The sequence below is a fragment of the Echeneis naucrates genome, chromosome 12 (assembly GCF_900963305.1).
Source record: "Echeneis naucrates chromosome 12, fEcheNa1.1, whole genome shotgun sequence".
In the NCBI taxonomy this organism is placed as follows: Eukaryota; Metazoa; Chordata; class Actinopteri; order Carangiformes; family Echeneidae; genus Echeneis; species Echeneis naucrates.
In genome coordinates, this window is record NC_042522.1 from 8,618,596 (window position 1) to 8,634,886 (window position 16,291).

Below are 16,291 nucleotides of genomic sequence, written 5' to 3' on the forward strand. Positions count from 1 at the left end.
TGTCAGACTTGAATAATGGACATTTTCTGCACCGGTAGTTATGCATTTGGATGAGTTACATTCAGAAGGCTTGAGTTCTGATCACTGCCAGGCATAAATCTCTCTTTACCAGAATGTAATCAACACCTTCAGTTGTAGGATCATTAACCAAGCCCAATGTTTACCAGATTCATTATCACCTATACCTGGTATTTGTGTGTGTGTGACAGTTGTGTATGTAGACAACAACAGAAGCAGAAACAGTTCAGCCAGCCTTTTCTTGCCTCACATGAGCTCTTTGTCACTGCTATCCAGCTTGATGAGAGGTGCCTTCCTGTTCTTCTAAAAGTGTTGAATGATTCACAGCTGCAGACACAACATGAAGGGATTCTGTAATGTGTGTGTGTGTGTGTGTGAATGAATAAGCGGCTGCCCCAGAGTTCCCAGATGGGCATCAGTCTCTTTCACTGAGTCCAGTCGTCTGACTGGCTGTCTGAGTATCTGATTGTCTCTCTGACTCACCGCAGTCTGCTGGATAGAAACCATCTCCCTTCCCCTCCTCTCTTTGATTTCATTCCTAGATGATCTTTTTCATTGATTTCTTTAAGGCAGCCGGAAACTTTTCAAGTTAACCATCTTTGCTTTATCAGGAATCACAACCTACAGTTGACTGCTTCTCACTTATTCTGTCTGTTGGAGATGAACCTTCCCGTTTCAGTCTGGAACTATTTGGCCAGTGCACTAATGAAACCTGAAATAGTTGTAGACAACAGTGATGCTATTTTCCTTTTTGTTATGATTTAATACCTGCCTAAATTAAAAAAGGTTATTTCCTAAGGTAATTAACATGTTGTAACGGCTGAGGGAAATGAGATGAACCAAATGCAAAGTACTGTATCTGAACTCTTATCTGCACGCCCCACCTTATCCCTCTTAACTGTGTCTGGACTCGCACAGTTGTCTTTGTTTGACTGGGTTTGTGGATTTCTTTGTTAGTCCTGTGAACAGGACAAGACATCATGAGTCTGTGGTGTCACTGTGTTCAAAGGTGTGAAAGTTTTGTTTTTAATTTGCATATCAGCTTTGAATCGGTAGCAGGTCAATGATTCAGGAAAGCAGCTTCTGAGCAGATTGAACAGCACTGGCTCCTGTAGTTTCTCAGACTAACACACCTTCTTTCTCATCTTTTGCTCTTTCTCCTCAGTGGCTTGTGTCGTCTCCCAGCTTTCATTTCCTCAACCCCACCCTTCTTCTCTGACACCAAAGAGCTTTGTTTTGGGGGGAAAAACAACCCCGCTTCTCCCACCTCTTCCTCATCCCATCCTCCCGTGATCAACCCCAAATTTTCCCTGCATCTCATTTCTTTAATTTGTTGTTGCTCAGGTTTTAGGAGGAAGCTCTAATTTGTTTCCCCTCAGATATCAGCATCTCAGAGTGTGTGCAGATAAGCGCCACCCTCCCAGATGAAATATGCATTATTTCTCTCTGAGATGTAGCGTAGTGATACAGTACAAGGGCTTGACAGGGATGTGACAGGTCTTTGTTACCTGACTCTTTCCTCATTGCCGCTCCTTTCCTGCCTGCTTCCTTTGCTCTCTGCACTCTCTCCTCTTTCCAGCCTTCCTCACAACAAGTCTCCCTCTTTCAAGTGTTGTTTGCTCTTTACTGAGAAGTCAAAATCAGAGCTGTTGCTCTGGTGGAGCAAACAAGCCACCTTGTAAAAAGTCTCCTGTAGAACAGCTGAGACCACCAGCAGGCAATATCTCTCTTTACCTTCACTTTTTCTCCAGTTCCCCTCAATGCACAGACTTAAAGGGCTTTAAAAAGGCCATTTAAAAAGTCCAGGCTGACTATGAGTGGCTGGCTGACACAAAGTCAAATGGCCATTGTATCAACCTGCTTGAAGCAAGAGTGCAACACGTGTGTTTTTTTTTTCTGGTCTAGGTGGAGGAGATGTCTTTACATGTACACTTGAACATAAAATATTTCTTTTGTGACATGACACGGGGGAAAAAAAAACCCCAAAACTTTTAGCCGACTTACAGGACATAAGCTGCACAAAAAAAGAAGTACTAATAATGTAATTGCTAAAAGCGATCAAACACCTGCACACCTTCTTCACTCACGATCAACTTTTATTGTAATGTTTTGGCTGTAAAACCATATGTGGGAGCCAGAATATCTTTCTGTAGCTTGAAACAGCAATCCCAGAGTTCTGTAGTAATGAAACAGATTAAAGCTGTAATGAGCCAATCTGTTACTGTGAAAACGAAAAGTTTCATCTGGTGCAGTTTCTAGGGAAAAAAATCTGATTTAAATTAGCTTTTTGGAGTCAGGCAGCAAATAATGATTAGTGTAATAAAGATTCAAATAAAGGCATGCACATCCAGCAGGAACCTGCAGATGTTTAACATTTCCTCTTCCCAATGTTCTTCAAAACTTGATAAAGCATTCTTGGTATCATAAATAATTTTGATGGTTTATTTACTGTATAAAAATGCATTAACAAGAATTCTTTTAACCTTTACATTCTATCAGTTTTGAAATCAATTTTGTGCAGCGCCGTTGTGCGAGATTGAACTCACAACCCTGTGAAAAATGGAGCAGTATCTATGCTCAGCCATGACTGTGTTGCAGACTTCAGTGAGGTCATTTCAGATGTGCGGTGCTCAGGGTAGCCTCATCTTAAGGAGATGACCGCAGTGTATTTATTCCCAGCCACACTCACACTCCCCCACTCCACAAGAAATCGTGTATTTTTTTTTTTTTCATCAAGATCATAGCAGTTCTCTATTTCTACCTCTACCTCGGCTCCTTTATCTCCAAACATACATTAGGATGTCAGACACACCCCCCACTCCTGATTTATATCTGCAGAGCCCTTCTCTCTCTCTTTTTCTCCGTCGCCTTTTTCTCCTCTGGCCTCCAAACAACTCCAGCAAATGTTACCTTTTCATATCTGGGAAGGGGAAAAGAACCCCACACACACACACACACACACACACACACACACACACCACCACCACCAGTACTACCACTGCATGTGTGGATTTGCAGACAGGATAACCTTCGCAGGTGAACTTCAAATATCACTCTGGCTTGCTAGCCAATTGAATTTCTTTTTGCTGGCTGGTGTGACTCTCTTATGGGGTTTGCGCCCGTGACACTGAAACCGAGCAGGTGCACACGCATGAATAAAAATGAGTAAATGATGCTCTCAGGTGTGGCCAGGAGGGGCCAAAATGAAATACCACAAAATACCAGCAAGCCAGTATCTGATAAAAATTGTCTTTTTTTTTTTTTTTTTTTTTTCCTTATCTGAAAAATTAAGTCCTTACACAAAGCCTGGAAGCCAGTTAGGATAAATAACTTAAGTGTATGATATTTCATATGGTCAAACACTGTGGCACATCAAACTGCACTGAACTTAAAATGAGAGGATACTCTGCAGTTCTGTCGCCGCATTTGTTGCCTCATAGGCGTTCCACCCAATGTGAAATGCTACTGTGGGGTTTCTGGTTATTTTACTAGTTTGATGCAACAGCCACTCCAACGATGAAATGTGTTGTCAAAGCTCTCTGCAGAATTGGCAATCAGGCTTTTTGTTCAACGTGGGCCTCGCTCGCTCGAATCTCTTTGTGTGTTCGCTTTGCTTCCGTGGCCATCGGTTCATATCTCTCACAAGAAATGAAAGGGCAAATCTGAGTAGCATCTGGATTTGCATGCCAGATAATGTGTTCTTCACACACAGAAAGATGGAGAGATGGGAGGCTGTTATGCTTATCATTAATATTTCAACACTCCTTTGCAGTCATTGGTCTGTTTCACCCATCCCTGAAGGTTTTCTCTGCATGATAGCATATTTTAGAAACTGGGACTATCAATATCCGTGACCAGGGTAGTTATTATGCCGTTTATAATGAGGTTTTTTTTTTTTTTTTTGACTACTGCAGAGCTCTTATTATATCAGCTATTCCCCAACCTATTCCACCTTTCTGTAGTTCAAATGTATTTAACTGATGGCCTCATAATTCTGTCTCCCATCTTTCGTGTCTCACAGTGATCCACTAACCTGAAATAAAAATTCTTGTTTTTATTTTAGATGTCAATGATGAGTGCTGCAGCATCAGTTAATTTCTTAAAGATGGTCCTTGCTTGATGGATTTTGGGACTTGTGAGTTCAGTGTTGCCATCCAGTGAGGGCCATCTTTACAGGTCTTTGCCGGTGGTCTTTTAAGGGGTACACTTCCTGTGTGCTCTGATGTCAGGAGACATGCTCCTCTGTTGCGCTCCTTATCTCGATTCGAGAGGCAGGGGGAGTGTGCTCTCCTGGTGCTGAATAATCTTTCACATAGCAGGAGGGGATGGTATCGAAGGTCTACCAATCATGAAGCAGGAAATGAAATATTTCCCAAAAATTCTCTTACTTTGGCAGGGAATAAAAAAACAAAACACGATGTAAGTGTATGTTCAATCATGCTAGGAATTCAAAGCTGTTCGCTACATTTTCTGCACAAGATTCATGTTGAACGCACATTAATGTCTCCTATCTTTTTTTTTTTGTAGTTCCTGTGTCTGAAGAACATTCGGACATTTCTCAAGGTGTGCCACGACAAGTTTGGGCTGCGCAACTGTGAGCTGTTTGACCCCTTTGACCTGTTTGATGTCAGGGACTTTGGCAAGGTGAGTAAAATTGGGGCATGGGGACAGACTGTTCCAGGTTTCAGGCCAAAAAACACTGTGCGCTTGAGCTGACTTGTTGCTGCTCGTGCGGTTCATATTAAAAGATAAGAGATATTCCCATAATTTGGTGTTGTTTCAGCAGCTGCCTTCTGCAAATATATTTTCAGCTGATGTTACTCGGTTGTCCACCTAATGATATCTGTGGCAGAAGAAGCATGGACACGCTTCTCTGTGCTCACATGGGCATGAGGTCTAACACCTCAGAGTCAGCAGCCTCCTTTCAGTGAGGAGAGTAAAACTCAACTCTACTTTGAAAATGAACAGCCTGCTGTGAAGATAGTGTGTGAAGGTGTGTGACAGCTCAGCGGTGAAGGTGGCTTACTCACTGGCACACACCGTCGGAGCCACGTGGGGAGATTTTTGATTGGTTTGTTCGAGGGAATTGTTTGTATTTACTAAATAATGATGCCACTGCCTCTGGGGACTTTTTAAATCTCTCTCCAGAGGGAGGTTCACACATCTGGGTCATTTGCTCAGCCAGCTGCCTCTGTGACCCAGAGCTTGATAACTAGCTGAAGATGGATGGATGGATAGATGGAATTGCAGATCTTTGGTACTGATAAGGATTGGGTGTCAGCAATACAGTTGAGCTGGGCAGTGTATGAAAACAATACATATATACAATTACTACTCCTGTTTCAACATTAAAAGATCTAAAAGCAAAATGGTTTCTCTTCTTCTCAGGAGATTTAAAGCTCCCTGATAAGGAGCCATTTGAAATAAGAGTGGGGGGATTGGCTGGTAATCCACAATCGGCACACCCTGTTGGCCTGTGCTTCTGAAAGTGAATTGTTTCCCCTCACTTTCTGATCCCTTTGACTGCAGTGTAAAGTGTGTTATGATTGTGTGTTGCTACAGACAGACAGGCGGGGTAGGAGGGTTCGCAGAGTGTTGAAACAAGCAGTAATGACAATATGATTCATTCAAGTGATGATGACATCTGATGCCGTCATGTCAGGATCGGCGTGGTGGGAATGTTAATACAGTACCTTCAGCATTATTTCTACTCCATGAGAGGGGATTACTCTGTAGACATGAGATATGAATAAAACTGCATTGTATATCACTGTCATCGATTACAAAGAGCACGTGTTTGCAGAAAGTCATCAGCTCCTTTATAAAATGTTTCCAGTCCAGCCACGAGATGGAAATATGAAAGACCAGTGAGAAGTAAAAAAAAAAAGAAAGATAAAAATAAAAAATAGACTTGGGCTCATTTGGCAGTTCGTAGATAAACCACAAGACAATGTCTGAGAGTCAATGAGCTCACAGCGAATGGTATTAAAATCCAGCAGCAGTCAGAATCAATCACATAGGCCCTCCATATGTCAATTTGCAAATTGCTTTTGTATGGTCTCAGCGGTGGTGGGCTTGTCTCACCATTGATTTTCCATTAAGGCCGAACATCACATTATAATATATTGAACTGAGTAGATCCTTACTAATGTGACGTACATTTAAATAGTGACAATCCTTCATAAATGTTATATAAACGGAGAGGTGATTTTTTTTTTTTTTTTTTTTCTCCCCCCCTGCACTCTCCTTTGTCACGATGACACAAAAGTGTCTTTGTGAGCACATCTGATAGCCAACAGTGGGAATTCTTACTTTTGTCATTTCCGTTTATCATAGTTTGGTATCGTTTCTCTCTCCTTTCTTTATCATCCTTTTGTCAATCCTACTTTCATGTTACTCAAAGATAAAAGCAGCAGCATCGAAGAAAACGGTTCAGTATAAACAGATCAAAATATTGTAGATAAAAGCCACATAAATATTCTGTGTGAACGTTTTCAGTCCTTTAATATTGCCCAATAATGTGCTGCCGTCACACTGGATGTAACTTGTGCAGCTGATTCTTCCCAAGATACATCAGATGACAGTTTTTGTTTGTACTGCTCCCATAGTGGTCACTATTAGCTAATTCTCTGAAGTAAAAAGCAATTATACAAGATATGTACAAGCTATGTCCACATTGTCTTTCTTGTCTTAAGCTAAAAACTAAACTCTCAAAACTCTCAAACTAAAATTGGGCTTGCAGAGTTGCTGTGAGAGCTCATGCCGGATCAGGTGATGCCGGAGGAGCCAGGCACACTTTGGCTCTGTGTCTACATGTTACATGGGATGGTAATGCATCCCTTTTCAAATGGATGTTTGCTGTGTTTCCCATCTTTGTCGCCTGCTTATCTTGCAGTGGATATGGTCCAGCAGTTTAGTCAGCTTTAGAAATCCAGAGCCATTCCCAAATCAGCAGCTTTGTGTGACTTTTACCGTTCTCCTGTGCAACAGCCTGTCTGTCCTGTCTTTTGTATGACAACTGTAGTCTGTAACAAGGTGATTGTGTAGAGGGTTAACCAAAATGCGGACAAAAGTACATTTATAGAAATGTACTCAACAGTTGGTCGTTGTCATGTATTGCCATTTTAGGTGGTTTTACACAGCATGAAGAAGAGGAAAAACAAGGAAGGTGCAGAAAGGTTGAAAGAATAGCACTTCCTGGTGGCACTCCTCTTGAAAACAGATTCACAATCAGGAGGAATAGGTTTTTTTTTTTTTTTTTTTTTTTTTTTCTTTTCTGAAAAGTGGCATTTAAACAGATGGCTATAGGGGAGCGGGGTTGGTGGTGGTAAAGTACCTCTATAAACTTTAATCAGCCCTTATCCAACATTCATTCCTCCACAGTGGCTGCTGTGGGCCTGAGTTCATGTCCCTTGGCCTCTGATTGCCATCTTTCCCCCTAATGATTCTTTTTGCTGTGTCACTAGCAAATGGAGACTCAGGGGCCAACTAGGCCTCGTCCTGGGGAAAAAAAAGTAATTGCCCCTTCAAAACCTCCTGTACCCTTTCCCATGTGGATAGTATTGAAACAAATCTAGCACAGATCCTGCTCGATGTCCTTTACTGATTTTTATTTTCATTACTTAACTCATTTCATCGAGGAATGCCTTCAATGAAATGAAATTGCCACAAACAGTATGAGCCAGTGTTCCCTTGTTGTGTTTCTCTTTTGGAGGGGGAGAAACTAGCTCCACTGTTTGGTCTCCTGCACATATCACTGCATTCGTTTGCACCCAAACCCATCCCCCATCATTAGAAATTCATTATGACATCATTAAACCAATGAAATACAGCTTATTACAGTAAACCCCAGAGAATGCTTTTATTTAAACACCTCCCTCCATCTGACCCAACCGCATTGTTTTTTTTTTTTTTTTTTTTTTTCCTCCAAACCTATTTTAATTAGGCACCAAAGGAACATTGCTGTCATTTAAATGAACATGGCAATCACTTTATTTGGCTGTTGCCATGATTAACATAATTAGCCTGCACCTGTTAGACATCTATCAACAGTTTGGTAATTTTCCATCTGCAACTGGAGAGCAGTGAAGGAAGGAAGCTTTCTGACAGATTTGCCATCTTCATTAGAGGAGAAAAGGCATCATCATTTTGACGCGGACGCCGTGGCTTGCATCACCTTCCATCTCATCCAAAGAGAGTTATGACTAAGTGGCCTGTGAAGCCGTTCACCTGACGCTCATTGACCGGATAGTACAGTGTCAAGGTGAATGGATTTTGTTTTGTGTGCTGCATTTAAAATGGAAATTGGCCCCTTGATGTGAGCTCTTTGTTGGCGTGAAACAGCAACGGTTCAGGTTCAACTTTTGATTTTTATACATGTGAATGTGAACGTTTACGCTTTATAGCTCAATTGCTGCTGAAAATGAAGTGTTAGTTTTTGCCTGAAGTGAGCAACTCTGTGCTTTTTGGAAGAAATTAAATATTTTTTTCTGAAATATGCTCTGCCCCACAACCTATAATCACTTTATTGTCATGTGGAATACACAAAATGCAGCTTGAAACAGATGGAGGATATGAATGAGAAGGAAACACAGTCCCCTGATTTAATTTGTATGAACTGCTCCTTCTTCAGCTTTGCTTTTTCTTTTCCTCCTTATCCTCCCCCCTCCCTCTCCACTGTCCTCCTCTTCCTGCTCATTCATCTCACACCCACTCCCAGAATGAGCATGTTGCGATAAGAAAGAGGCAGCGGCGTGATTGCCACTGGTCCTCGGTGTTTGATTACCCTCTGTGCTGCTCTGAATCCCGGGCACACTGAACTCCTGCTCCCTTCATTTCCTTCCTGCCCTCTGTCGCTGAAAATAGCCAGTTGCTTAGCATCCACGCCCAGTGCTACTAACATCTGGAACGTGCCTCAGCCACAATTGGGCTGGCTGCCTGAATGCTATTTACTGAAGTGCGCTTTAACCTCAGCCCCGAGCTCCCAGCTTGGCCCTGTTCTCATTTGTTCTCACTATGTGAACATTCCCAAACATGTAAAATGTTTGCAAAAACGACCTTTGAACTTTGTTGGTTTTCAAGGTATTTCCAGCCGTAGGGCATGTCTCAGGAAGGCATTAATTTAGAGATACACATACATAGACAGAAATTCCGTCATTTGGTATTTATGAGTGGTGTTACATATATTCCAGGAGACTTTTGTTGTTATTGCCTTTTAAGAGAGTTATGTGTTTATTAGATGAGAATCAGCAGAGGCAGAAAGGAGGCTCAAGGGGAGCAAAGAAAAAGGACAGGCATGGAATGATCAGGCCAACTGGTTTGACCAAACACATTAAACCAAAGAGAAATCAGGACACCCTTTGTGTAACACAAACAGAGTAAATGCGTCAAATTGACCAATTCTCCAGAATCATGAAAAAACATGTTGATGAGATGTGCCTAGGCATTCTCATAAACTATACAGTGAACTAAATGACAGCAAAATGTAGGAAAGACAGACATTGATTTGTGATTTATAGAAGATCGCTTTAAGGCAAAGGTGCACCATGGGAAGTCATGCTGCATTAGGCGTTCATGGAGCCTGTTGCGCTTTGTGCTTTGTTACCATGGATACACTTGCTCTTATCAAGTACTTAATATAGAATATATAAAAAAAAATTATTGTCATTAGTTTGATTTCATGACTGAGGCAAAATTTAGACACTGTAGGAACACTTTGTTCCTGTTTGTGTTCCATGGAAAAGACATATTGTACCATGAAAAGCCACTCTGCAATATAAATTCACTGCAGGACTTTGTGCGTTGTACATTGATATAAGTTCGGACGCACTTTTTTATTCAAATGAATAGAAAAGTGTGTCCAAACTTTTGACTGGAAGTGTAGATATATATATTTTTTTCTGGATTCACATTTTGAATAGCTGAAGGATATGTAGTGATTCATGCCTGTCAGACTCAGACTGGAGAGTGTGCAGTAAATGGGTGGAAGAGGCTTTAAGGGTCAAGCAGCCAGGGTCGCACACTGCAGTCAGTGCATCCTCCTCCATTAGGAACCATGTCCTCTACAGCAGTCCTTCACTGTCAAGGCCCAAGAGTTCTTTTTTTTTTTTTTTAAGGTAGGCTCCTTCATGTTATCTTATCCCTCCAGGGCAATAAGTGGTTGGAAGAGGTTTATTGCTAAATATGATGTTAATATTTTTCAGCAGGTGTCAATGGGATAATAAGATACCTGATCTTATTTTTAATTTAGTAATAGAAATTAAGGTAATTTCCCCAACAGGCTCACAGAAACCCTTATCTCAGCATGTAAATATGCCGTGTTCTTCTGTATTCCCTTTTTGTAGATTAAACAACCGCATTATAACAGTATATAAAGATGTGAAAATTATCTTCACCTTGATGAGCTGCAACAAGAAATGCTGTTGGTATGCAATCCATCAGTGATGTTTTGTTTTATTTTGGGTTTTTGTTTATACTTACAATAGCGTGTTTTTATTGATCCTGTTGATCCAAGATCACATCCTAGTTCTGTGGCTGCTCGTCCTTCTGCCTCCTGAACTGCAAGTTTTTACATAAAGCTTCCATCAAACAATCAATAATCCATTTCAAATGTCACGGAGGTGATGATAATTTTCCTCACATGAATTATAAATGGAAAATTCGTCCCCCTCCCTGTGTTTCGAGCCCCCTACCACATTTCTGCTCCATTGCTCCACTCCCACGACCTCATTATTACCGCAGTTCGTTACGACAGTAGCCGCGGAAACAGGTGGTTGCCGAGCAATAGGCTGTCATTTGTAGGTGTGGCCTGTGCTGCCAGTACTCAGGTCAGGGTTACTGACTATTTCGAAAACCTGCTGCAGCTGTCGAGATCACATTTTACTGCAGCAATGGGGATGAAATGTGATGGACGGTCCATACAGGTGACGTAGTTTTAAGCAAGGAGAATCTCAGTTTTTACGAGGAATTATGAAATGTCAGCATTAATCAAATAAAACTAGCATTAAGGGGACTTAAGGAGCATGTGGTTGATGGATGATTACCTGATGTTTACCTGCGTAGGTGCAGATAGTGTGGTCGTCCTGCTGCATTACCTCTGCTCTGGTACTCTGTCAGCTTCCCTGATTTGTTGCCTGTCAGGTTAGATGATGGAGAGCAACAATTTTCCTGACAGCACAAATGAGTTTTAATCCTCTCAGGATCCTGTTTGGAGCTCATTGTTTCACTTGGAAAGTCAAATGGAATTTTGGGATGAATATAATTCAGTCAAATGCCATCTGGATTCCCTCCAGCTCTTCCATACCCACCTGCTCTACAGTTTCCCTTTTTTTGTACACCTGGATATCCCATTCAGTTTAAGCATGTTAGTGCCAAAATGAATGAATTTTAGTCCTGTGACTTGTCATAAGACCCTGTAATATTTTTAGGTTTTCATAATTAAGATCTGTATTTTGTAGTGATGTAGCTTGTATTTTTAATATAGTGGTCAATTACATGCATATGATCTATTATAAGGAGCTGCATTTTTATCTTGTTTTACGACACTGCCAGGTCATGATCACGAGATGCAGAAATCACGATGACATCCGCACGTCTGCTTTCTCCTCCTGTGCTTCCTTAAAGTCTTCTGCACTAAAGCTAGTCTACTGTTAAAAGTGAAGAACCAGCAACTTCCCACATCAATGAGCACTCTGGCCTTTCTCCCTTCCACTTCATTCTTCCTCTGTTGCCCCTCTGACAGCACTGTACAACTGTGTTATTTAAATGTGCCTGCAGAGAGAAAGAGGAAAAGCAAAGTGATGACCTGCGTATAAATTTTTTTTTACTGAACTTTTATATCCCGGTGAAGTCTGCGTGTTATTGTGGAAGTAATTGGTCTCCTCTGGTGTTTTTTCTTTTTTTCTTTGTGGCAGTTAGTGTTGCTATCTGCTGCTAGACAAATTGACTGTGCAGTTTGGGACAAGCCCAGTGCTCAGCCTGGTTCTTTGAAATTTCTTTGCTTCTCTGTTGTGTGCCGTGGATTTGGGCCTACGAGACTGCTGGGGTGCAATACCAGCCCTCCCTCTGTTTTGGGTTCAGCGAGCGAGTGAGTGAGTGAGTGAATGGACACTGGAGGGTGTGTCCCTGTCGTTGTGGTAGGTAGTCTTTCGAGCACTGCAGGACTAAAGTGGTGCGATAAAGGAGGAAGAACCCCACCCCCACCCCCAGCCTCCAGTGGGAGAGTAGCTGAATTCTTTGTAGCCGGTGTGCGCTCTCATTATTTCTCTTCCCCCAGTTCCTCCCTCCAAGGCTCCACAGGCACAGCTTTGATGGACAGGTACATTCTCTGAGGATTCACTGGCATGAGAACAGAAGAAAATAACCAAAAAGAGAGTCCATCCTCAATCTTTTTTTCTTTTTTTTTTTTTATCTCATGGCACAGGGCTTACACTGATCTGGAGCTGAAAGGCAAACCCACTCAGCTCATATATCATGCTTAGTGGAAGTCCCAATGTGCATCTCAGTGTATGATTTGGATTGTGTAATACTATATACTCTCAAAATGCACATAATTTTTCAAACCTTAGTTTTACAGCCACAGCACCTTGACATTTGGCACACAGAGATCAGGTACCCTTGCAGAATCATAAGCAATGCCAAATGTGCAGAGAATTAAAAGAAGAATATAATCCTTTTCAATTTTATCTGACACTTTTGTTTTGAAGATGAGTGTTCACCTGCAAAAACAATAATTGGAATTGCACCAACTACTCTGGGAATTAAATCAGATTATTGTCTGTGGCCCAGATAATTAGCTGTTTAGATGTAGCACACTGTCAGCGTTGCGCTCAGATCAGATGGATTTGTAGTATTAGAAGGCTCAGTTAGGAATAGGGTCCTGTGCCAGTCAGCTGCATCCTACAAGTGTCACTGGACCATGTGTTTGCTGACAATGCTGTGAGCCTGCAATCAGTGTTTGGCTCAGAGCCCAGCATGTTCAAGCATGTGAACATGACCTTAAAGTTTCAGTTGTGACAGACCGATATCTCAAGATGGTGTCAACACTGTGTGTTTTAATTTTAAATTTTTTTTTTTTTTTTGACAATGCTGGAATTGACAACTTGAGGTGTTCTGAAAGATTATCGTTTTATTTCTGTGTGTGGCCATTGTTTTGCAACAATGCCGCAGAAGAGATGAAGCAGCTCATGTCAGAAAAGTAAAGAGTAGTTGTGACAGCTTGAGAGACAGCTTGAAAAGTGACAAACCTTAAGCTTCCTTAGGTCAAATCTGAATCGCTTAAGCTCCAAAGACATGGAGCATGCCATTTCCTGTTTGTACAAAGCAGGAAAGCACATCGGTATTTGGCACTGGACACAGTGAAAGTTGGACTCTGTACTCCTTCAATACCTGAAGCGGCTCTGGGGATGCTATTTTAAGCACTAACACTGACTTCTGACCTCTGACCTCTGGGGCACAGAAGAATAACCTTTTTTTAACCTTCCTTTATGTTCATTTGAGTGCATTAATGCTGGACCCAAAAAAAAAAAAAAAAAAAATCTCTGTCAGATGTCCATACTGGAGAAATAACCACTTCACCCAAATGGAGCATTCATTAAATTTACCATTACTTTTCATGCAAGATGGCACACATACACACAAACACACACACTTTCACAATGGAGCCTGGCTCCATAAAGTATCTGTTGGTGCCAGCGCCCCCTGATTCGTCCGATCAAAGGGCTGTAAAATGGAAATTGGACTGAATGGATGACATGGTCTCTCATTACCCGCAGCGTATTTTATACAAAGTTGTGTCAACACATCGGAGGGTGTTGGGGACACACTGATAGTAGGATGCTTCAGCCCACTTACCTTTTATGCATCCTTTTAATCCACCCTCTTCCCCCTCCTCCTCCATCTCTCTGGGAGATTCTGCATTACACGGACCCCACTACTTCATTTTCCCGCTCTTTACTCCCACTGTCCTCTCATCATTTAACTCTTCCTCCCACCACATGTCATGGCCTCACTTGTCTTTTTCACCTTTGGTCCCACTTGGTTATGATTTTCTTTTTTTTTTTGTGTTTTACTTGTGTGGCTGTGGCTTGTGTTCAGCATGCTGCATGGTAATTCTACACGGCTGATAAAAAGCCAGCAGCCAGAATCTTTATTGTGTGGGACTTGGTATTTTGCCAGATGTTATAAGTGCCCCCCTGCAGCGGCCACTAAACCGATGCCCTCCACCGTATTTCTATTCATTTATTTCCCTGCAGGTTCCTCGTAGCAGGTAGTAATGATGCACAGCCTTTATGTGGCCAATGGGTTGGACTGCCTGATGTGTAGGTGAAGGTAAAACTTCTCCTATGTAATAGAACACCAGCCATTTTAGAAAACCGTTTCAAGTAAAGATTGCTATAGTAGAAAAAATGATGTAAAATACAGAAACAGTTCTAATAAAAAATTAGTAAGCATGAATGTATGAAATTATTCATTAGAAGATTAAGGTTTCCTCTGTTTTATTTGCAAAAACTTGCCTAAGATCTTTCCGAAACTAAACTGTCATACCTTAAGGAAAATTCTCATAATTGCACTTAAATCCAAAGTTTAAAAATATTCAATGTCATACCTACTCTTTGTTATCAAATGTGGCATTCATAGTGGACCTGTAATGGCTGCATGACCTCATAGTTGTGCTTTACTGTCAGGTGACCTCTCGTGGTTGTAGCAATTATGATGGGAGCATGGGGGAAGTTGGATGATGTATTATAAGGTTCACGCTAGGAGGACGTGAACATTCAGTGTTGAAGTATTTAAGATTCTATCCTGCTGAATGTGGGGTCTTGCCGAGAGACAAGGGCTTGAGCTTTCATCTTCATAGAATAGGAAGATATAATACGTCTTCAGGGTAGATTGGAGGTTACACTGAGTGGCTGCTGAACAGTGATGAGTTGGGCTGGACCTATCTAGTTAGTATACCAACTGTAAAAAATGTTAGTGATGACAGAGTTATTGCTTTCAATTGCCAGAGACATCTCTTAGTGAGGGAGTGAAGGAATAGCCTAACACTGACTTCATAAGAGTGATATTGAGACTGATAAGTAAACAGCTATTCGTGCTAATGCTACATAGAAGCAGCAACAAAAAAAAAAAAACAACAACAACTTTTCTGAGCTTAACTGAAAATGTTTTGCTTAAACAAGAACAATTTTCTCCAAAGCCTTAATTTCATGTCTATCACGGTTACCATGATAGCCAAGGCCCAGTAAACCTGCTGCTGTGGGGTGTTTCATCCGGAGAAGCTACTGATATTGACCAATCATATCAACATATCATGTGAAAGAAAGTGAAAACAATACTGGGGAGGTCAGTTAGAGCCATAGGAAATAGATGAATAGGGAATTAACAGTCTACCCCTGTAAGAATCTAGGACCAGCTAGCGTTACAGACCTTACAGAAGGGTGACATTTCATCGAATCATGACAAATTTAAAGGATCATCTAGGAGGTTAAAGCTTGTGTTTCAGTGAGGGTGAAGGGAAGGTCTGGGGTTAGTCGTGTTGGTTGGATTGGATGGTTCAGGTAATAGGAAGGGGAATACATTCTGTCAATTGTTGTCCTCATAAAGATAAATGAGTGTATGTATCTGTGGGTGTGTTTGCAGTGCCTGCTCTGCCTCAGCTGAAATTACCAGTAGAGAGAGCACCTATCTAGCTACCTGCTCATCCTCCCAGAGCCAGAGCCCAGTCCTGGACAAAGCACACATAGCGGCTCCTGCCAGACACTGCATTATGGAGATTAGGGTGAAAGATTGACAAAGAGGTAGATGGAGGTGGAGGGGCATGAGAGCAGTGAAGCTTCAGGGAAGGGAAATTAGTTTGCTTCCGGATGCTCCCCTAAGGCTCCGGAAATACGGGGGAGGCAGAGGTATTAGGAGAGGGAAGAAGAGGCAAAAGCATAGGAAGGTTGGACAAAAAGTGAGGGACGGTAATAGATTAATTTTGTATAGAGAAACTCAAAAACTATGAAATGAATAATAATCCTTGTGATGATTTGAGTTGGTTATCCAGAAATATTGCCAAATAATGTCTGGTCCCAGCTATCCAGATATGCTGCTTTTCCTTCTTTTATAGATGTCATATTTTTCAAATTGTCTATCGCTAAAAAAAATAACAGCACTACTCTTCAAAATAGAACAACTGCACTTTGGACTTTTGCGAGCAAACTTTTTTGGGCAAGACCTCAGTGAGTTTGACAAGTCATCTGACTTTGCAAAATTGAGGTGGACAGACTGAGAG

The 16,291-nt window shown here is 41.5% G+C and overlaps 1 protein-coding gene across 1 annotated transcript in view; it reads left to right on the top strand.

The window, feature by feature from the left end:
- vav2 (vav 2 guanine nucleotide exchange factor) overlaps positions 1–16,291 on the top strand; it is a 177,070-nt gene that overhangs the window by 45,078 nt on the left and 115,701 nt on the right. The window contains exon 2 of the mRNA XM_029515090.1: positions 4,546–4,662. Within this exon, the coding sequence (XP_029370950.1) occupies positions 4,546–4,662 (117 nt within the window). The remainder of the gene's footprint in view (positions 1–4,545; positions 4,663–16,291) is intronic.